The sequence below is a fragment of the Heterodontus francisci genome, chromosome 9 (assembly GCF_036365525.1).
Source record: "Heterodontus francisci isolate sHetFra1 chromosome 9, sHetFra1.hap1, whole genome shotgun sequence".
Taxonomy (NCBI): domain Eukaryota; kingdom Metazoa; phylum Chordata; class Chondrichthyes; order Heterodontiformes; family Heterodontidae; genus Heterodontus; species Heterodontus francisci.
Window position 1 is genome coordinate 39,188,402 of NC_090379.1, and position 23,340 is coordinate 39,211,741.

Below are 23,340 nucleotides of genomic sequence, written 5' to 3' on the forward strand. Positions count from 1 at the left end.
GGTCCTTAGACAGCACCTTCCAAACCCACGACCTCTACCACCTAGAAGGACAAGGGCAGCAGTCGCATGGGAACACCACCACCTGCAAGTTCCTTTCCAAGCCACACACCATTCCTTCAATGTCGTTGGGTCAAAATCCTGGAACTTCCTTCCCAACAGCACTGTAGGTGTACCTACCCCACAGGGACTGCAGCGGTTCAAGGAGGCAGCTCACCACCACCTCAAGGGCAATTAGGGATGGGCGATGCCCACGTCCCAGGAACCTATAAAAAAAATATACAAAATGCACTACAGCAGTTTACCAAGCCTCTGACAGCACCTTCCAAATCTGCAACCTCTACCGCCTAGAAGGACAAGGGCCGCAGACACATGGGAATACCACTGCCTGCAAGTTCCCCTCCATGTCACATACAATCCTGACTTGGAACTATATTGCCATTCTTTCACTGTCACGGAGTCACAAACCTGGAACTCTGCTTCAGAGAACTGTAGGTTTAATTACGCCACAAAGACTGTAGTAGTTTAAGGAGGAGGCTCACCATCACCCTCTCAAGGGCAATTGGGATGGGAAACAAAATGCTGGCCTTACCAGTAATGCCCACATCCCATGAATGAATAAAATGTGTAGTCACTGTTGTATCTGGATGAAACTGTGGCTCATCAAAAGACTGCTTGTTCAACATCTAATTTGATAAACCTACAGCTGTGGAGGGGTCAAGCCAGGTGGTGGAGAGGTAGAGATGAATTGTTGTCAGCATCACAAGGGATAGTATATGGATGGGGGAGCGCGCAGGGGAATCCCCACTAGAAATTAGTAATGTTGAACTTTAGGAGTTCCGAAATTCTTTCCCATGTGCAGTCTACTAAATTATTCCAATAAGTTTTAGAAAGTGAAATGTAAAGTAGCATAATCTATTCAAAAAAACTCTAATCTTTACATAGCTACAAAATGCACCACCCATATTCGGATGCAAAGTTTCATTTTAGTCAAGCCAACTAGATTTGCATCATCTTAAACTGGACATGCAGCATCAAGTATTAATAGTACTAAGCCAAGGAAAGTGGGAAAGGAGAAATACAAGAACACAGTTTAGAATTTTTTGTAGGTATTTATTTAGTAAACAATGAAATGCTGTAACAAACAGTATTTAACACAGCTGCACCACAAGAAAGCGCATAAAATCTGGACACTACTGTAAAAACTGAACTCAAATGATAATGTGAAACAGTCCTTTAGCACTTTTGTTCATATAACAAAAAGCCAGAAACAGCAGGCAAGACAATAGTCATACTGTAAACGAAAGACTCCTGCTATTTGCAGGTGCAAAGCATACAACGACACACACCAATACATTTTAACATTTAACCATTTATAATTATGTCATTCCCTCAAGTCAGAATACAAATAAGTTTTTACTTTACCGTTCATTTACAAATGATTCAGTGTTCCATTTAAAAAAAGTCTCGATTTAGAGGATAGCACTAAGTGTAAGGCAGTTACGAAAAAATATCCAGTTCTTGAAATGTTGAGTTAAAAGTTAAGGCAAGCTATGAAATCAATAATGACTATAGCCAAGCCCGTGTCTCTTTTCAATTTACAATTAACTTGCATTTGCAAACTTTCCTAATAATCCTATGAGCAGTCACTATATAAATTAAATTTTAAAAAGTGTTATTTTTAGGCCATTCATAAAAAGTTCAAATCTTTCAATTTTAAAAAGTTGCAATTACTGCAAATGACTCCATCTATCAGAAATCTCACAAAGGCTTGTGAGAATGAACAAAGAACAGATGTGTCATTATTTTCATAAACTTGATAATTAAGTGAATGGATCAAATTTGGATATGGTAAAGGACTGATGAACTATTAAGAGCTAAACTATCCAAGTTGTCACCCTCAGTTCTAGTCATCTAAAAACAGAACATCTGTAACTACACATTTGGTTAGTGGAGTAATCAATCAAAAACAGCAAGATTGTTTATTTATGGCTTGCTTAGATGCAAGCCTTCCACTGGTGCAGAGCACGGAAGCAATACTGGTCCAAGACATGGGATTATTAACACTGCATCCAAATACATCCCTTTCCACATCCAGTTTTTACAGCAAAACATTTTTTCAAGAGAGGAGGAAACACAGCATATGGGAATTTCATAAAGTACCAATCTACTGGTGTATTATGCAAGTTGTGGTATCCAAATTCCATATACCTCTGGTCTAAAAAGGAAAAGACTTCTTATTGGTATTGAAGGTCAACAGGAGATGGGGCAATCTCGATGACAACAGATGATTAAAAAGTTTTCATTCTAGAAAGACCTTTTAGGTTAATGACAACATATACTCAATTTTAAAGTATCATGTCTGAACTGATTGCACCACTCTGAGCATTTCCCAAAACTGAAGACAAGATTTGATTGTTAGTGCACAACATTTCCTGTTGGTAAATGCTCATTTTTCTACTTGTAATCAACTTATCAGGTACTGAAATTTCTTTGTATACAAGAACTGGATAATTCAGAAGAGTATGGTGCAAACAAAAATACTCATTTTCATTGTGAAAAAATTGAAAGCCACATTTATACATTGAAGAATCTAGAGTCCTGCAAAAATAAAGGAGAGCTGCTTTGCCCATATCAACATGTTGCCTGTGGAATTTAGCCTTCCACCGAGTAAACAAAGTAGCCAGAGTTCTACTGTACAGGCTAAATGATAAAAAGGTTCCAAGTTGGATCTTTTAAAGATGTATATAGCAAAATAGTAGCATGACATATCAGACAGCAGAATTTCAGAATCATTTTGTCACAGCTCAGGTTAAATTGTTACTGAACTAATGGAAGTACGTAATATGCAACAACAAAAAACTGTAAACTGAAACACTCCCAATTATATTCTACTGTAGAGAAAGGAGCCAAAAATTTAAAATTACAACTGGATCCACACTTTATCATGTAAAACATATCCTATGCACATCCTTTATACCAAATTGTTTTTAAAACTCCCTTTTTTTTTTCTAAGTGTATTTTTAAAACAAATTCTTGTTAGTTTTGGCCAGTTATGTTTGAAATTGTTACAATTTTCTCAGATCCCATCACTGACAGTAATTATTGCTATATCAGCTACTGCCGTCAAAAGTAACACTTGTGCTACTAAACCAGCAGGATATGTAAGGTGCCAAGCCTCTGGGACTATGCTAATTTACTAACTACTATAGTTTTAGTGTACGTTAAATCATGCTGTCATTTGTGGAGCAAAATGCACATCATCTTGTTCTACTTGCACTTGGAAGTATGGAAGGATACAGGGGATGGAGTTTTAAATCTACACAAGCAACAGCACAAGTTAAATTTTACTGTACACACTTTACTGACAGATACTATATTTACAGAGCACAATGGCAGTTTCATAAATCAACCCATCCTTTCATTTACACAAGTATAAATTACACCTAATAAAAAACCCATATAAAAATGTTATTGCACCATTTTATTCAAAATACCAACAAACATTTGTAGCCTTCACTATCAAGGTCTAGAAACTTCTGGACGGTTAGGGTAGAAACTAAACGAGTATGATGATTCAGCCTGATCTGAAACACTAACGTATGCACACAGACATGTGTTCATGCAGTCTCAGAACCATTTACTTTTCCAAATAAAACTAAAATATACAGCTTACCAACCATGTATACAAACATAGTGCTAGCACTTTACTGACCTAGTAAAAACAAACTAATTGTAGCCGTAATCAAACTTCTGCCAAAATTACATAAATTCTTACTTTTTTGCACATTAAGAGTACAGGAAAAGCTGCAGTATTTTATTTATTTAGAGATACAGCACTGAAACAGGCCCTTCGGCCCACCGAGTCTGTGCCGACCATCAATCACCCATTTATACTAATCCTACACTGATCCCTACATACATCCCCACCTGTCCCTATGTTCCCCTACCACCTACCTATACGAGGGGCAATTTATAATGGCCAATTTACTTATCAACCTGCAAGTTTTTGGCTGTGGGAGGAAACCGGAGCACCCGGCGAAAACCCATGCAGACACAGGGAGAACTTGCAAACTCCACACAGGCAGTACCCAGAATTGAACCCGGGTCGCTGGAGCTGTGAGGTTGCGGTGCTAACCACTGCGCCGCCCATTTTATAGGGAGATAATATTTGTACTGTTTTAAAATAATGCAGTTTGTTTTCAAAGTTTAGTTATCAATAAAAACACTATATTGCAAGTGCATTGAAATCAGCAGTTTGGTTGTTTATATCCATTGGGAAAACCTATCAATTTTACAAATGTGCTTCTTCTGTTACAACTTATTTCAAGCATCAGTTAATGTCTCTAACTTTTCTTGCATTATATACTTTTTTTTCTCCTGTATATCAGCATAAAGTACATTCTAAACAGCCAAAAACAAAAGAATTCCTGCAAGATACTGCAACTTTGAGATGAGAATGGAAAGTGACATACTGGTGTCGTAGATACAAAAGGTAACATAAAAGCTTGGCAACCAAAATTAGTTAACAAACAGGTCCACGTACACATTGGCAGTGGGGAAATCATACATAATGAAAAGCAGATGATAACAATGAACAGCTGAACCCACCTTTACAATGTTAATCACTGCAATTGGAGTTTATTCAGCAAGGTTAGGGTTTAAAAAAGTGCCATAAATTCATTATATAAACTATTCCTTCACTCTAGGTTTGATTGCTCAGAGGCACATATGAATCCTAGTCACAAAACCATTGGAGTAAAAATATTCAAAATAATTAATGAGCAGACATATTACAAAATAAATGTATGTAACATCTGTGTCCTGAATCCTAGGATAGCACCAGTTACTAAATCTAATTATTCTCCCTCAACAGCAGCTGTAGAATATTACAAAGGATCACATCAACAAACCCAACACCTGCTCATTAGAGGTGAATAACATGACAAATACTGAAATTTCAGTACTGATTAAATCACCGAAGCCCATAGTCAAAGTCCATCAAGTAACTACCTAAATCATAAATGGTGTTCTATGTTCTATGAATACAGGCTTGTAACCATAAGTTCAGAACTTCATAAACTCATTATCAAGCTATGAAAAGTACCAATTGCAACTTCATATAACCCAATTAAGATCCCTTCTTAGATATACATTTCTGTTTAGTCCCTTTGAATATCAGATCAAATATTAAATATTAACAGGTGATCTTATTATGGTTCAGTTGGAAGATTGTCAAACGATCATACACAAATGTTTATAGCGTGTTACACAATACTATCAAATTATCATTCCAGCCCTACCAATTACATAAATCACATTACACAATACAGCAAGCACACAATGGGAAGTTCAAAAATTGAGTTACAGGTATGCAGCCCTTATGTACAAATTTTCTTACTGTGAAACACTAATGTTAAATAGAACAGGATAAATGCAATGAACATACATTGCACAAAAACAGACATGGACTCCAAGTTGCATACATACAATGGGTTGATTATTGGTTTTGAATGTGTGATCCTTTATGATTAAAATGAGGAAGGATGGAGGTAACAGCTATTTAAAATGGAGGGGAATGTTTATAAGGTGGAAAAGCTAGAGCTTTCATTAGCCCTGGCTGTTTCAGGCATCATTTTTTTCTTCCCCGCAATTGTACAATCATACAATATAACCAATTCAATTAAAAACATGAATGAAAACTTTCTGCACAGTAAAAAACCAACAGTAGCAGCCAAGGTTTTCAATAAAACCCAACAGATTGAGGAGCTGCACAGTCTCAGCACAACTGGTCATCTTGTCATGCAGGGTTTATTACCACAGTATGTCCTTCATAATCAAATCAACCGTCAAAATGCAGTCAGCCCGAAGTTGCATCGACATGACAACATGCCAGCAAAGTCTGACCAGGTATCCAAGGTCGGATCGTACCTCTGCACCAAGTTCAGGTATGATGACCCCGAGTGACCTCCCACCACATAGAGGTAGTTATCTACAATGGCTGCACCAACTCCTGTCATGGGGAGGAGAAAAAAACATTTGATCAAAACAAACTCCGTAAAATAGATGGAAAAATAAACCAAAATTATACAGTTAAAAGATTTGCATGGAAATTACAGAGTTCCAAACTCTATAGAGTAGTGATAATGGGGGACTTCAATTACGCCAATATAGACTGGAATAGTAATAGCATAGAGGGAAGTTTCTGAAGTGCGTTCATGAGAATTTTCTGGATCAGAATGTTTCTGCCCAATGAGGAAGAAGTCGTTGCTGGGATCTGGTTCTGGGGAATGAGATGGGTCAAGTGGATCAAGTGTCAGTAGGGGAACATTTAGGGAATGGTGATCATAGTATCAAATGGTTTAGGCTAATTCTGGAAAAGGGAAAAGGAGCAATCTGGAGTAAAAATACTGAATTGGAGGAAGGCTAATTTCAATGGGGTGGGAAGGGATCTGTCCCAGGTAAAGTGGAATCAAAGATTGGCAGGCAAAACTATAATGGAACAATGGGCTGCTTTTAAAGAAGAGATGGTATATTCCCACGAGGAGGAAAGGTAGGGCAAGCAAAGCCAGAGCTCCCTGGATAACAGAGTAAGATGAAGCAGAAAGTGGAGAAGTATGCCAGATGTCACGTTGATAATACAAGTGAGAACCAAGCTGAATATAGAAAGTTCAGAAGGGAAGTGAAAAGGAAACAAGAGACACAAAGAGAGAGGATGCTAACATAAAAGGGAATCCTACATTCATCTACAGGCATATAAATAGGGGAAGGGTAGTAAAAGGAGGGGTGGGCTGATTAGGGACCAAAGAGGGATCTATGCATGGAAGCAGAGGGCATGGCTAAGGTACTAAATGAGTCTTTAACAAGAAAGATTCTGCAAAAGTCAGTGAAAGAGGAGGCAGTTGGAATACTGGATGGGCTAAAAATTGATAAAGAGGAAGGAATTAGAAAGGCTGGCTGTTCTTAAGGTTGATAAGTCACCAGGATTGGATGGGATACATCTGAGGATACTGAGAGAAGGGTAGAAAATGCATAATTCCTGGCCATAATCTTCCAATCCTCCTTAGATATGGGGTGGTGCCAGGAAACTGGAGAACTGCCAATTTTACAGCCTTGTTCAGAAAAAATGGTGTAAAGATAAACCCAGCAACTACAGACCAGTCAGTTTAACCTCAGTGGTGAGAAAACCTTTAGAAACTATAATGCGAGACAAAATTGTCACTTGGACAAATGTGGATTAATTAAGGAAAGCCAGCACAGATTGGTCAAAGACAAATCGTGTTTAACTAACTTGATTGAGCTTTCTGATGAGGTAACAGAGAGGCTTGATGAAGGTAATGTGGTTGATGTGGACTTCCAAAAGGCATTTGATAAAGTGCCACATAATAGGCTTGCCAGCAAAGTTAAAAGGAAAGTAACAGCATGGATACGAAGTTGGCTGAGTGACAGGCAACCGATAGTAGCGGTGAACAGTTTTTTTCCACCAAGACAGGAGGAAGGTATAGAGTGTTCCCCAGGGGTCGTGGTAGGACCACTGCTTTGATATAGATTAATGGCCTGGACTTGGATGTACAGGGCACAATTTCAAAACTTACCGATGATGCAAAACTTGGAAGTCTTGTGAACTGTGAGGATGAGTGTAATAGGCTTCAATAGGACGTAGATAGACTGGTGGAACGGGCGGACATGTGGTCTGATGAAATTTTAATGCAGAGAAGGGTGAAGTGATATATTTTGGTAGGAAGAACAAGGAAAGGCAATAGAAAGCAAAAGGTACAATTTTAAAGGGGGTGCAGGAACAGAGAGACCTGGGGGTATATGTACACAAATCGTTGAAGATGAAAGGGCAGGTTCAGAAAGTGGTTATAAATGCATATGGGATCTTGGGCTTTAAAACAGAGGCATAGAGTACAAAAGCAAGGAAGTTATGATGAACCTTTATAAAACACTCTTTTGGCCTCAACTGGGATATTATGCCCAATTCTGGGCACTGCCTTTAGAAAGGATGTGAAGGCTTTAAAGAGGGTGCAGAAAAGATTTGCAAGAATGGTTCCAGGGATGAGGGACTTCAGTTACATGGATAGATTGAGAACAAGCTTAGCTTCTCCAAAGAAGCTTGAAGGAAGACTTGATGGAGGTGTTTAAAATCCATGAGGTGTCTGGACAGAGTAGATAAAGAGAAACTGTTCTCATTGGCAGAAGGGTTGAGAACAAGAGGACACTGATTTAAGGTGATTGGCAAAAGTAGTAACAGTGACAGGAGAAGAAACTTGACGTAGTGAGTGGTTAGGATCTGGAATGCACTGCCTGAGAGTACAGTGGAGGCAGATTCAATCATAGCATTGAAAAAGGAATTGAATAAGTACCTGAACAGAAATAATTTGCAGGGCTACGGCGAAAGGGCAGGTGAGTGGAAGTAGCTGAGTTGCTCTTGCTGAGAGCTGGCATGGACATGATAGACTGAATGGCCTCCTTCTATGCTGTAACCATTCTATGATTCTCACAACTATAGCAATTCCATGAAATCATCAATTTTGTTTGAAGATAAGAAAAACTACATACATTAATTTTTTTCAGATTGTTACACAAGACTCCTAAATACTCATTTACCTGTTCTAGGATCACTCATCGGCCTGCATAAGGTCCATTGATTTTGATGGGGTTCATATCTCTCAACACTTTGCAAGTGTGACACACCATTGTGTCCACCAACAACAAAGATGAATCCGAGCATTGAACCAACACCAAAGTTAATTCTTTTATCAGCCATTGGAGCCACCATTTCCCAGGAATCTTTGCTTGGATCATAACGCTCCACGCTATTTTTACATACAAAAGTAAAAACATAGTGGTTGGTTAAATTCCACTTGCTCCAGAAAGAATCATGTACAAGTGAAGCAGCTCAAATAAGATAACAAGTAACTATATATGTAGCTCTCCGCAAAATTAATTTCAACAGTTTGAAAACCACTACCAATTTTAGAGGCTTTAAAGAAAACAGAATGGGGAGCAGGAACAGAAATGGCACACTAACTGTAAAACTTTGATTCCCCTACCAACATCCCAGATACAGCGCTGTAGAAAAAAAAGGAAAACACAGGGATACAATAGTTCAAGGAAAAAAATTGGAATGGTGTCAGTATTTTCATAGATAAAAACTCAGTTTCAGATTGATAAAATTTTTATTTTTGGGATGATTTTTCTGGTCAAAGTTAGCGAAATCAGTGCTGGGAAAATTACTACTTTCCCAGTTTTTGGCACCCAGCATCAAATTTCAAGGACTCATGTCCAGTGCAAATCTATTGTCTCAACAACATCCCTCAAGCACAATGCCAGAAGTGCATCAAGAATTTTCCTCTTTCATTTGAGCTACATTTAAACTGATCAAGTGAGATTGGCAATTTATTGCTGAATGTGGGCAGTTTTGTGTTCACTCAGACTGACTGCATTCAAACTCAGATCCTAGAAGAACAATTTTGCATTCATAAAAGAACATAGAAATCGTGTTTGTATAGCAAAAAAACTGAAAAGTCAGGAGGTTGGACAAACAGGAATTATGTTAAGAATGATGTCCAATAATTTACACAAGAAACCATACCTACAATTTTTGGTAGAAACACGGTTAAAAAAAAAAATACTGCAGAAAGAAATTAACTTCCAGCAGTTATCTATACTCAAATTGGGATCTAATTTGTTCAGATAATGTTCAGTTGTAGAAATACTTCTGCACACAAAATTCTGTGCAGTATCTCAAATAGTGTCAATTTGGTCATTAGAAAGGCAGGCAAATTTGGTTTGTCCAAGAAATTAGGCACTACATAAACTACAGAGCTCTTGGGCCAACACAGTAATCTTTTCTTCAAGTTTCCTCAATCTCTAGAAATTGTTTCAATGAGTTATTTCATCATTCTTTGAAAAATCCAAAACTTAAACTCATGTATTTTTATGATTAAAAAGGTCACAAAGTAATCTTAGAATGTGAAACAGATCAATTTCTGAATTCCCCCCCCCCCCCCAAGTACTACTACTTGGTACAAATGTTCCCAAGTAAAAGTCTTGTGGTCTTAATTCAAACGTTCATTATTAAGTTTGACTGCACAGGCCCATATGAAATTTTAACGGGTAAAAGTATGACCGTGTAAAAGACAAAAAACAAAACCGAAAGAGCAGAAACTTGGAGGTTCTATTACTGGCACATGCGGAGTTAACTGATCTCAGGAAGTGGGTGTGGTGTGACTGGGGTTCCCATTCTTGTTCACTATTCAATAATTGCTGCTGGATAGGATTGAATGAGGTGAGGTAAGGGCATTCTGCAGGTCAAGTGAAGACAGGCTCTCCACACCAAGTTGAATTAGCATGTAGAAATTAGTGGTAAGCAATCACGCATGAAGATTCACCTATTGGGTAGTGTACGGAGGTGCTGCTGATACCGTAACTTAGCAAGGTTTTGGTTTAATGAACTACAATGAATATTTTTGAAATTTCTACCATTTGCTCTCAACAAATACAAATTACTTTAAAAGTAAATTAGGATAATCTACAACTTTTTGAAAGTTTAAAAATGTTGTATTTTATGTAACAAACATACTGTTTTACCTGTTCATGTGAGCAGGGCCATATCCTCCTATAGCATATACCATTCCATCTAAAACTGTAGCTGCAAAACAGCTTCGACTTTTCACCATTGGTGCAACTGGCTGCCACTTTTTGATTTTAGGAATGTATTTTTCCACAGATTGCAAGTAGTTTTCCCCATCATAACCACCTAATGCATACAGTTCGCCTGCTAATACTGCCACTCCAAGAGTGCTTCGACATTCATTCATTCTTTCTACAGATGTCCACTTGTTTGTCTCCGGATTCCAACCTTCCACCAAATTCTCATGCTTCCGATAATTGATACCTTGCTGGATGTGGGTTGCAATTCCTCCTACCACATAAAGTTTCTGATCGACAACAGCAACTCCACATTCATAGCGCGGACTACTAAGTGGTGCCAGACCTGTCCAGGAGTCTGTCTGAGGGAAGTACATCTCCACACTGCAGCAGGGATCGGGAAGGAAAAATTATACAAATGAAAAGTCAGTTAATTTTTTTTTATAAAAAGGATTGAAGCATACAGCAACATTCATATAACACCTTTAAAGTAGGAAAAATGTCCCAAGGCACTTTACAGGAGTGCAATATGACAAAAAAATTTACAGAACCAAAATGAAATATTAGAATATGAATAAAAATATGGTCGAAGAGGTACGTTTCAAGGACAGACTGAGCAAGTGAGCGAGAACAAACACGACAGACAAAAAGGGATGGAGGGAGGGTGACACATACCTTCTAGCCATAGTCACACCAAGCCTCAGAGCTTCTGCATCAGATGTACAACAATTTGCATTTATATAGTGCCTTTAATGTGGTAAAACATCCCATGGCACTTCACGGGAGCCTTATCAAACAAAATTTGATACAGAGCCACATAAGGAGACATTAGGACAAATGGCCAAACTGGTAGGTTTTAAAGGAGACTCTTAAAAGGAAAGGGTAGAGAGATGGAGAGGATTAGGGAAGAGAATTCCAGAGCTTAGGGCCTAGGCAGCTGAAGGCATGGCTGCCAATGGAGAAGTGATTAAAGTCAGGGATTCACAAGAGACCAGAATTGTGGCTTGTATGGTTGGTGATGTTTACAAAGATAGGGAGGGCAAGGCCATGGAGGAATTTGAGAACAAGGATGAGAATTATAAAACTGAGGCATTGCCGGTAGGCCTGTGAGCATTTTGGCAGCGAACAGGGCTTGGTGCAGGTTAGAATACAGGAATGGAGATTTGGATGAGCTTAAGTTTCTGAAGGATGGACAAAGGAAGGCTGGCCAGGAGAAAACTGGAATAGTCAAGTCTAGAGGTGACAACAGCATGGATGAAGGTGTCAGCAGCTGATCAGCTAAGGCAGGGGTGGAATTAGGCAATATTATGGAGGTGGAACTATGATAGACAACTCAGAAGTGGTGGATAAACCTATGCAGAATAGTTTTAAATGAAAACAACTTAATATTCTAAACATACAAGTCTAACACCGTGTATTAGTCAACAAATACTCAATCCAGATGACCTGTGGCAAGCTTTGGCAAAGAGGTTCCTGCATAAATGGAAGCCCCTCCAGGGTGCTGAGCACCATATTAATACAGGCTGCAGCCCTCCCTCTCTCAGTGTCACTATTTTTCCTTTTTGTCACAAATACCCCTCAAAGCTTAGGCCCGGAGCACAACATGGACCAAAAGGAAGCCTTTCTATTGCATGCCTCAGGGTCCTGAGCTATAGTGTTTGGAGAGAACTCATTTTATGTCACAAAGCTAACTTGCACTGGGACTTTGTATTAGAATTAGAATTAGAATATTACAGCGCAGTACAGGCCCTTCGGCCCTCGATGTTGCGCCGATCATCTGACCTACACTATTCCATTTACATCCATATGTCTATCCAATGACCACTTAAATGCCCTTAAAGTTGGCGAGTCTACTACTGTTGCAGGCAGGGCGTTCCACGCCCCTACTACTCTCTGCGTAAAGAAACTACCTCTGACATCTGTCCTATATCTTTCACCCCTCAACTTAAAGCTATGTCCCCTCGTGTTTGTAGTAATTGAAAAGATGAAAGCTCTCTTCATCAACACAGTCCCAAAGAACTGTGACCAAGCTGCATTTATCACAAACTAGGACCCCTAGTTATGGATATGGGAGCAGGCATCCCTTGAAATCTCCGAAGACATATGAAAATAGCAACCATCACTTTTGAAAAAAAGGTTTGGAATCTCTAACAATGGATTTAGAGGTTACAAGCAAAAGGTAGACACATCAGTAAAGTAAAATTAGCAACTGGACTACCGAAAAGCATCAAAAGAATTCTCAAAAGATTATTTCAACAAGCTGACAGAATGCCAGTCAAATAAAACAGGACTGATTTAGTATCATGCCATTTTACCACACACAGCCAGCCAGTCATATCCATACTGGCGTTATGTAGGAGCTAACATATGTATTAGTGACAAAAGGAAGAAGTTTGTTTATATAAACTTATGACTATAATTACAAGTTCTGCAATCTGAAAAATATAAATACAGCTGCCCCTCAACACAATCATTTTTGATGCAATTCTAGATGCCATGCTACTTTTACTTGGCTTTCAAATCTTCTATTTTTCAGCTTTAAAATGCTTTACGCAAGCTTTTGTCATGGGTGCATAGCTAAAAGGAATAAACATAGCCTTATGCTAATTCCACTATTGATTAATTTCAATTAACGAATCTCCACTACATCTGATCATTAATATGCATTAAACTTAATTAAACCTGTTCTGTGAAGCAATTGCAATTATTGGTTAGTAGCACAGGACCGTTTTTAAAAAAAAAAATAGAATACATGAGCCCAATGTTCAATAGCCAATTTTTTGGTAGGAAATATATATTGTAAAACAGAACCTAGTCTTTGCTGATGATGCTGCTTTAACATCTCACACTGAAGAGTGTCTGCAGAGTCTCATCGACAGGTTTGCGGCTGCCTGCAACGAATTTGGCCTAACCATCAGCCTCAAGAAAACGAATATCATGGGACAGGACGTCAGAAATGCTCCATCCATCAATATTGGCGACCACGCTCTGGAAGTGGTTCAAGAGTTCACCTACCTAGACTCAACTATCACCAGTAACCTGTCTCTCGATGCAGAAATCAACAAACGCATGGGAAAGGCTTCCACTGATATGTCCAGACTGGCCAAGAGAGTGTGGGAAAATGGCGCACTGACACGGAACACAAAAGTCCGAGTGTATCAAGTCTGTGTCCTCAGTACCTTGCTCTATGGCAGCGAGGCCTGGACAGCATATGTCAGCCAAGAGCGACATCTCAATTCATTCCATCTTCACTGCCTCTGGAGAATACTTGGCATCAGGTGGCAGGACCGTATCTCCAACACAGAAGTCCTCGAGGCGGCCAATATCCCCAGCTTATACACACTACGGAGTCAGCGGCGCTTGAGATGGCTTGGCCATGTGAGCCGCATGGAAGATAGCAGGATCCCCAAAGACACATTGTACAGCGAGCTCGCCACTGGTATCAGACCCACCGGCCGTCCATGTCTCCGCTTTAAAGACGTCTGCAAACGCGACATGAAGTCCTGTGACATTGATCACAAGTCGCGGGAGTCAGTTGTCAGCGTTCGCCAGAGCTGGCGGGCAGCCATAAAGGCGGGGCTAAAGTGTGGCGAGTTGAAGAGACTTCGCAGTTGGCAGGAAAAAAGATAGAAGCGCAAGGGGAGAGCCAACTGTGTAACAGCGCCGACAAACAAATTTTTCTGCAGCACCTGTGGAAGAGCCTGTCACTCTAGAATTGGCCTTTATAGCCACTCCAGGCGCTGCTCCACACACCACTGACCACCTACAGGCGCATACCCATTGTCTCTCGAGATAAGGAGGCCAAAGAAAGAAAGTTATCATCTCATGGCATACAAGCTGATCTTGGACATACAGAGCAATAAATACAATTATCAGACATTTTCTAAAGACCGCAAACGATAAATACAAATGAAGAATTCTATTCAGCCCCTTAGGGCACTAATCCAAAAACAACGTTCAACTGTTTCTTCAATAATGCCTGGTTCTATTTTGAAATAGGCATGTGGAACTATGGTACTTAGTAGGCCTAAACCTCCCCCTTCTCTTACTTTCCCAAAAGGGATTCACACAAATGTCTCCCTTTAAAAAGGGTGATAACAGTAAAGTTGAGATGTTTGGCCCACTTAAACATATTTTTAAAAATGAGGATAGCTAAAATAAAAAAGTAACTAATTGTCAATCGCCTCCTTTCAAGGTTAAACGGCTTAGGTTTCTCCCATCTTTCCACACAACTCTCATTTCTGATGCAAGGCATCACTCTCATGGTTCTTTTCTGAACTACTTTTGATTACCTCCCTTGTGACCAGATTGGACACAGTACTCAAGGTATCAGCTGACCAAAGCACTCCTCAACCAGAGCAAGACTGTCTCCAATTTATGCCCTACGGCTTTGGCCAGATCGTTCAACATTCTACTTAAAATTAAATATAGAACATTTGATCTTGAAATGTTCCAATAATAAAGCCCAATTTCAAAATGTTAGTTGCTTTTTGGAAATCATTTAAAAATTTATGGGTAATCAAGCAATCTGTATCTTCCTCTCCTGGAAGAAATATTGCCAGATTTTGAAAATAGCCCCAAAACAGCTGTCATTCTTTATGCATCCAAAGGCTTTTTAAAGTTACATTCATTAAACATTTAGAACCTTTAGACATGTCTATTTGCCAAAGGTACCCTAGGACCAAAGGTTTACTGAACAAGACTGGTTAATAAGATAAACCAGTCTTTACTGAGATAGTAAATCAGGTCCTTAAGCAGCCAGTTACACTTGTTACAAATCCTTAAGAGAATAAGTGTTGAAGAATTTCATTTAAAACAAATGAGTTGGGGTGTAGAAGAGTGCAGGTTAATTACAATATTCCAGATATCTGCTGCATGGATACACCTACATACAAATGTAATACCTATAAGTTTATGCCTAGCTACATGCCAGATTTGATAGAGGTGAATGTACTGACATGAATTTCAACAGCACATTTTCCCTACATGTCTGACAGACTAGAGAGTTCATGAGCAACTAAATCTGCTATTTCTCAGCCTCATATGGAGGAAATGTATGCCCATGGGTATACCTTCCATTTATAATTTGTGTCTGTTTTCAAATAGAAAAAGTTCTTCCTGACCAGAGTGGAAAAACAGAACTCTGTCTCAGTGAACAGATACATTTAAATAGAAGCATCTTACAATTTCTTTGGTCAGCTCAGTTGGTGTCCACCACCAACACCCATCGCCACACTTAGGATACAAGTGTAGCATCAGTGCAGGATAATTTCCATTTTGCAACAATAACCATCATCACTCTGAATCAATACAACGAGACTCCCCAAACATTGTAGCCCCATACTGCATGAAGGATAAATTAAATGCAGTGTCAAACATGGTTTGCAAAAATGGTTAGGGGACACTTTTCAAATCTGCTTTACCTTGACTGAAATGTCTAAAGAACAGGGATTCTCCCCTTCATACTCTAAAAATTTATATTTCTTCGTGTTGGGGAAAAAGCTTTGAATGGTCAACTCAAGACCAATAAAATGAGCTGGGCTCTCTGGTCAGTCATCTTTTTATCTTTAGATTCAGGGACTTACCAAATATAGCACAAAAGTCAAAAATATTGGAGTCAAAACATATATCCTTATGGGAAAGACAATAGAAATGAGGGATAGTGAACAGTGTATACATTTGACTGTGTGATTTCTGTACAGGCATTCTTGTACAGCAATATCCAAGCATATAGTTGTATTGTAAGCCAATATACCCTACTGCATTCAGCCAATGGCATAGCAGATTGAGACAGTGTGTACAATGTGGAATATTTCTATTACATACCACTATGATCCACCACCATAATAGGTACACATCCATCAAAATCTATGCAGATAAAATGAGGGAGATGCTGATGTTTTCTACACTCGTTTCCTCATTATCAGAATGAAAATATGCGCTGCATGTCAATTTGAATTTTACCTTGCTTGAATGACTTACCTGTCTAATGTAGCAAACAGTCCAGTTTTTCCACCAACAGCACACAGTACTTTGGGAGCACAACGTGGCTGGGTCAATAACTCAGTCTGATGGGAAAATCTGTGCTCTGGCATAAAATGATACTTAAGTGCTTCATTTAGAAGGTGCTTGCAGGTATGTTCATCACGAATTAGCTGATTTGCTTCGTATAATCTTGTCAGGAACTTCACACTTAGCAATGGCAATCGGACACAGTGCAACAGCTGTGCCAGATATTTTTGTCTTTCTTGCACATCATATTTAATCCACGACTCTAATGCATAAAAAACAGACTCCTCAGTCACAACATTCAGACAGTCATTTGAAATTATTTCATCTAACTCTGTGTGGTTCAGCTCAAAGAATTCCTCAGTCTGACATACCTCTTCAAAATTCTGACAAATGTACTTGTTGGCAGCAAGGTACAAGTCATGGCAACCATATGTTTCAGCAAACCGGGAAATACCGATGCAGTTGCCAGGATCGAGCTGGCTTTCAAGGAATGCACAACATTCCTTCAATACTAGTTTGATTTGAAGCAAATTTGCAGCTGGTAGTAAAGATTCGACTGTATCTTGTGAAATGAATATAGTTCCTGTATATGCATATTCTACAATAGCCTGCAAAGCAGTTTCATCAATACACTGGAATTCAACCTCGGAGTTTTCATTCTCTGACAGGTTCCCAGTAAACATGGCTTTGAAATATGGGCTGATGCTGGCCAGCACCACCTTGTGGGCATAGATCTTGACATCGCCAACCCTGAGGATGATGTCGCAGAGCTCACGATGCTGCCGAAGATGATTCAATCCCTGCAGTAACTGCTCAGAATGTGGATGAGTCAGATTGGCAAGCATATAGGATTGAGGGGACTGGTCCATCTGAAGGAGAGAACAGAAGGTAATTATCAGCACAAAATATTCAATTGTAACTAAAAATATTTATCCATTACAATATTCCAATTCGGTATAAAACAAATTAAACAAAAGCTTGAGGTATATTTTCTTGAAATAAAAATTGTTTCAAATAGTCTCAAACCCTTCTCAAAAGATGAAATTAGAATATTTAAGTTCTTGAAACAATAGTACAAGATACATCAGTGGTTACTAAAAATCTTGCTGCCAGTTAACAAAATAATTTAAAACCACTAATATATTAATTTCAGATGCGCTTACTAAGGCTACTCTCTGGCAAGTATTTCATTACATGTAGTCAAGTCACAAGGCAATCTAGAATATTTTACAAAACAGGTCAATAATTCAAATGACAGTACTGAATGTATAGATCCAGTAATAGTTTTTTTTTTTGAATGCATGCTGTTCTTCATCCTGGTTTAAAATGGGCATGAGACAATCCCCTCAACAATCCATTCGCCAGTAGAAAAAATGTTGTACAACTCTAGCTGTTAAAGGCCAAAGCAGCTTGCTTGATTGGTACCTCATCGACCACTTTAAACATTCACACCTTCCACCACCGCACACCATGGCCGCAGTGTGCATCAGCTACAAGATGCGCTGCAGGAACTCATCAAGGCTTTCTTGATAGCGCCTCCTAAACCAACGGCCTTTACCACCTAGAAAGACAAAAGGCAGCAAGTGCATGGAAACACCACCACCTGCAAGTTCCCCTCTAAATGACATATCATCCTGACTTGGAAATATATCATTTCATCATTGCTAGTTCAAAATCTTGGAACTCACTACCCAATAGTACCTGCACCACACAGACTGCAGCATTTCAAGTAGGCGGCTTAGCACCAACTTCTCCAGGGCAATTATCGATAGGCAACTTTGCCAGCAGCGCCCACATCCCATGAAAGAATAAAAAAGGTACAAGCAATGTTTGCATCTATTTGAGAACTTTGAATGGCAATATTCATGAAACAACTGGCCAGTTCTCCAGTAAGTCTCTTATCGCAGTCAATTCAAATCCTGTGCCCTGACTTTATACAAAAGGCTAACTGCAGCTTTTGAGCAACTGAGCACTACCACACCTGCAATCATTTACAAAGGAAGTAGTGCAGTGGAATATTAATCTAGGTGGTACTTGCAATTTCAATGTTTCCCTCCACCTTCTACTAACTGTACCCAAAATTATGAAGTTAAAACCGGAAATAAAAACAAGAAATGCTGGAAATACTCAGCAGGTCGTGTAGCATCTGTGGAGAGAGAAGCAGAGTTAACGTTTCAGGTCAGTGACCCTTCCGGAACCTGAAAAGGGGCATTAAAACATATACACAGCTTTATATCTCCTGAATCTCAAAGCAAACTGAACCCAAAATCCCTGAAATCCTTTCCCAAATTGTGAGACACGTCCACATTTCAAAGAAACTCTCCACAGAGTTGAGCTCAATCATGTTATATAGTTGCTATCTGCAATGAACCGCAAAAAATTAAATACTTTTTTTTTAAAGAGTGACACAGATTAACAATTTTTAAAAATATTCATTCTTGGAATATGGCTGTCGCTGTCAAGATCAGTATTTGTTACTTATCCCTCATTGCCCTGGAGAAACTGGAGGTGGGCCACCTTTTTAAACTGCTGCACAATGTGGTTATGTTAGGTAGGAAGGTCCTGGATTTTGATCCAGAGACAATGAAGGAATGGCAATATATGTCCAAGTTAGGAAAAGTCTGTGACTCGGAGGGGAACCTGAAGGTGACTGTGTTTCCATGCACCAGCTGCTCTTGCTCTTCTAGGTGGTGGAGGTTGCAGTTTGAGAGATGCTGCCAAAGAAATGTTAATGAATCGCGGCAGTGCATCTTGTGGTGGCGCATGCTGCAGCCATAGTACACCAGTGGTGGAGATTTAAGCTCGTGAATGGCATGCTAAACAAATGTACTGCTTTGTTCTGGATTGGTGTTAAACTTCTGCAGGGCTGATGCAGCTGTGTGGTACAGTGGATTAACACACAATCCTTTCACCACTAGGAGAAGAATTGAAACCAACACAGATAAAAGGAATTAAGGATTCTCGTTCATTGTAAGGATTTATCAAAGTCAATTTGGGTAGTTTCAACCCAGTGTCTATTGTGAATTGGCCAGTAAAACCAGCTCACAAACTCTCTCAGAAAGCGCACAAGGACAGCTATGAGAAACTGAAGCTTCCATCTGGTGCAGCAGGAGTGATCCAAGTTTGACAAAGATACTATTAGTTACAGCTGAGTAAAGGAAGACTTGCTGTGAATGTCACAGTGCTTTTGTTGACTCTGAGATTATTAATTCCACCAGAATTCCAGCAATCTGACTGTGCTATGGTTGACCTGGGAATACTCAATGCTAACAGAATGCTCCAAATAGAAAGTTCTTGCATTCAATACCCAACATCTCTCATTGTAGTAAGCACAAAATGATCAGAGAGGAATAAAGTTGCACATGTATAAATCTCTGTTCAGTAAAAGTGATACCTCATTAAATAATTGGTCAGTTCCCTTGGTTAGCTAATTATCCACATTTAATGTACTGCAATGCAAAAAAAATAGTAAAATGAAGAAAGGCGGATACAAAGTATAAAGAAAGTAGTCAGACCCTCATTAAGCATCCAGCTCAACTTTTCTAAACAAACACAATATGATCCCTATAAATTATAGCCATGTAAAAATAAAGGCAGATGCATTAGAGCAGAAAGAGGCATTTGGCTCTTCTTGCCTGCTCTGAATTGAGGCCATTCTCAGACTGTTTTTACACAGTCCCTTTTTCTTGTTTTCACTATTTCGTTGCTCCACTTCCATTTCCCGGGAAGAAATTAACCTTCTGAAAACCATAAATCAATTTAGTATAGATTGCTATCAGTGGTTGCCATTATAATGACAACAGTAATAGGTACCCAAGACATTAGATTTGGGCAACCTGACAATTGTTCTCCTTAAAAAGCTTTGGTATTGTTCTTCATTTCTGTGAGCACAAAAATATCAGTCCTGGTTAATAGACTGTAGTGTCAGCCATGGCTCAGTTGGTCGTACTCTCGCCGCTGAATCACAAGGTTCTGGGTTCAGGTCCCACTCCAGGGAGCGAGCACAAAAATCAAGGCTGACACTCCAGTACTAGTTTCGAAGAAGGGTCACTGACCCGAAACGTTAACTCTGCTTCTCTTTTCACAGATGCTGCCAGACCTGCTGAGTGGTTCCAGCGTTTCTTGTTTTTACTCCAGTACTAGTACTGAGAGAGTGCTGCACTGTCAGAGATGCTGTCTTTCAGTTAAACCAAGGTCCCAACTACCTGCTCAGGTGGATATAAAAGATCCCATGGCACTATTTCAAAGAAGAGCAAGAGAGTTATCCCTGGTGTCCAGGTCAATATTTATCCCTCAATAAACATCACAAAAGCAGATTACTACTACTTTGCTGTTTGTGGCGTGCAAACTGGCTGCCGCATTTCCTACATTACAACAGTGACTACACTTCAAAAGTACTTCATTTTCTGTAAAGTGATGAAATGCTATATAAATTCAAGTCTTTTTGGTCCAGTAGTGCAGCACTATGCACAACCTCTCCAATGTCAGGAAAAATCCCACAGGCAAAGCAAACCTTCAACTTTCCTGTTCGACACATTTCAGTTACCGTCAAAGAATATTTAAGACATTGTTAAAGAAATGTTACCATGTTGTCACAACATTTAGAGTATCAGTAGCAATAGAATATAGAAAATAAACATGTCATTATGACTTAGTGGTGATCAAACTCTTGTATAATTAATTATCTTAAATTGCTCTCATCACAAGCTGTAATTCAACTGTGTTATACAGCTCGAAATACTTTCCCAATGCACAATTCAAGTTTGAAAGGGAAAAAAATTTGGAAGTTGTGCATACTGACTTAAGTCTGGAGAACAATTAGACATCATATTGTACAATCACTATACCTGACAGCTAACATTATATTTTATAGATGCTGGTTTTGAAATAAGACTGATCCTTTATAAATAAAATCAGGGAAACACTAGAAAAAGTTGGAAAACTTTCAGCCATTGCTTCGTATGGTAAAGAGATTTAGACATTTTGAACAGCTCGTCTATAACCACTGCAGTGCAATTCAGATTTTGCAATCTACAGTTTAGAATGCCTCACGTTAAACAGAGATTTAGGGGAGGTGGTGGCATAGCGGTAATGTCACTAGATTAGTAATCCAGAGCCCAGGCTAGTGTTCTGGGGACGTGTGTTTGAATCCCACCACGGCAGATAACGAAATTTGAATTCAATTAATAAATCTGGAATTAAAAGCTAATTAAATGGTGACTACGAAACCATTGTCGATTATTGTAAAATTCCATCTGGTTCACTAATGTCCTTTCCTTTAAGGAAGGAAATCTGCCATCCTTACCTGGTCTGGCCTACATGTGACTCCAGACCCACAACAATATGGCTGACTCTTAACTGCCCTCTGAAATGACCTAGCAAGTCACTCAGTTCAAGGGCAATTAGGGATGGGCAATAAATGAGGGCCTTGCCAATGACACCCACATCCCACAAATGAATAAAAAAATGCATTTGATTTCAATTTTAAATATAAAGCACTTTTTGTATTACAATATTTTGCTTTCATCATGCAACCAGTTTAGCTTTTTAAAAAGTGAGTTGTGGTATTTAACATTCAAGATGAGCATGTAAACCATTCAGGTAGATAGACTGGGGTTCTGGTTGATAATTACCAATTTGCCCTTATAAACATTGTTGGTTTCTGATTACAACATAATATTAGGCAGATTGTGCCACTTTAAACCATTTTGTAACTGCCTTTTCAACATCGTTGTTCATTTGAAAATCTAATTCCTCTCAAGTGAAGAGTTTGGAGGCACGCTCGAGACTTCTACTCGGTTAACTGCAGCTGCAAACTAAATTATCAGTATTGTGGGCTTTAGGCCATTAAAACGATCCAATTAATATTTAATTTGCGTTAGACAAGGGTTTGACGGTTTATCTAATGAAATAAGGCCAATATTCGGAAAACTAGTTTGAAAGAACAATGACTTCAAAACTTAAAACAAAGAAGTTCGTACTGTTTCAAGATGTATTACTCGATTTGTGGCATTAGTTCCATTAAAATATTGAATTTATATTTTAAACTAACACTAAACAAAAGACAGCTCATATATACCTATTTAATTTTGCAATCATGCCTTTTAACTTTCGACAACTTAACCTGTCAATTCACTGGAGTTATCCATTAGATTAGGGGCCTGGGCCTGTTATCAACAAATATTACTACAACATATTTAGTAGCAACTATATTTAAACTCTATAAAAATTTGTGGCATACAAAATCTAAACAAACTCACCTGATATAATTACAACGATAACCAGCCAAGCAGAAGATGAATGAACAAATCCCCCAAAAACCTATCAAACACAAATACAAAACAGGTGGGGTGTGCGTAATTTCCGGCTAAGATTAATATAACAACAAACCAAAGGACGAAAGACAGTTGAATGAAAGACTATAAAAAACTTAAATATTTAAAAATACAATATCCTCATAGTTGTACAAGTTTACGATCTATTTCTTTACACATAGTCAAGTGACAAGCATCAAGCGACTGTGGGAATTGTAGTTTTCATCGCCGCAGCATCGCCTTTTCAATGGCACACGTTAGAACTATAATTCCCAGCGTGCTTCATGCATAAGGAGAGGAGAAAGGTATCCGGGTCGGAGGTTGACCTCTGTTCACCATGGAAGCATTCTGTATCGAAGGG

The 23,340-nt window shown here is 38.9% G+C and overlaps 1 protein-coding gene across 1 annotated transcript; it reads right to left on the reverse strand.

Annotated features, from left to right (window-relative positions):
- Positions 1 to 1,111: 1,111 nt before the first annotated feature.
- LOC137373685 (kelch-like protein 28) lies at positions 1,112 to 23,072 on the reverse strand. The gene is made up of 5 exons (XM_068038852.1): positions 22,926 to 23,072; positions 16,636 to 17,534; positions 10,594 to 11,037; positions 8,608 to 8,816; positions 1,112 to 6,010 (listed from the first exon to the last, which is right to left on the reverse strand). Exons 2-5 carry the CDS (start codon positions 17,532 to 17,534, stop codon positions 5,847 to 5,849), a joined length of 1,716 nt encoding a protein of 571 aa, XP_067894953.1. The 5' UTR covers positions 22,926 to 23,072; the 3' UTR covers positions 1,112 to 5,846.
- Between the last annotated feature and the right edge of the window lie 268 nt (positions 23,073 to 23,340).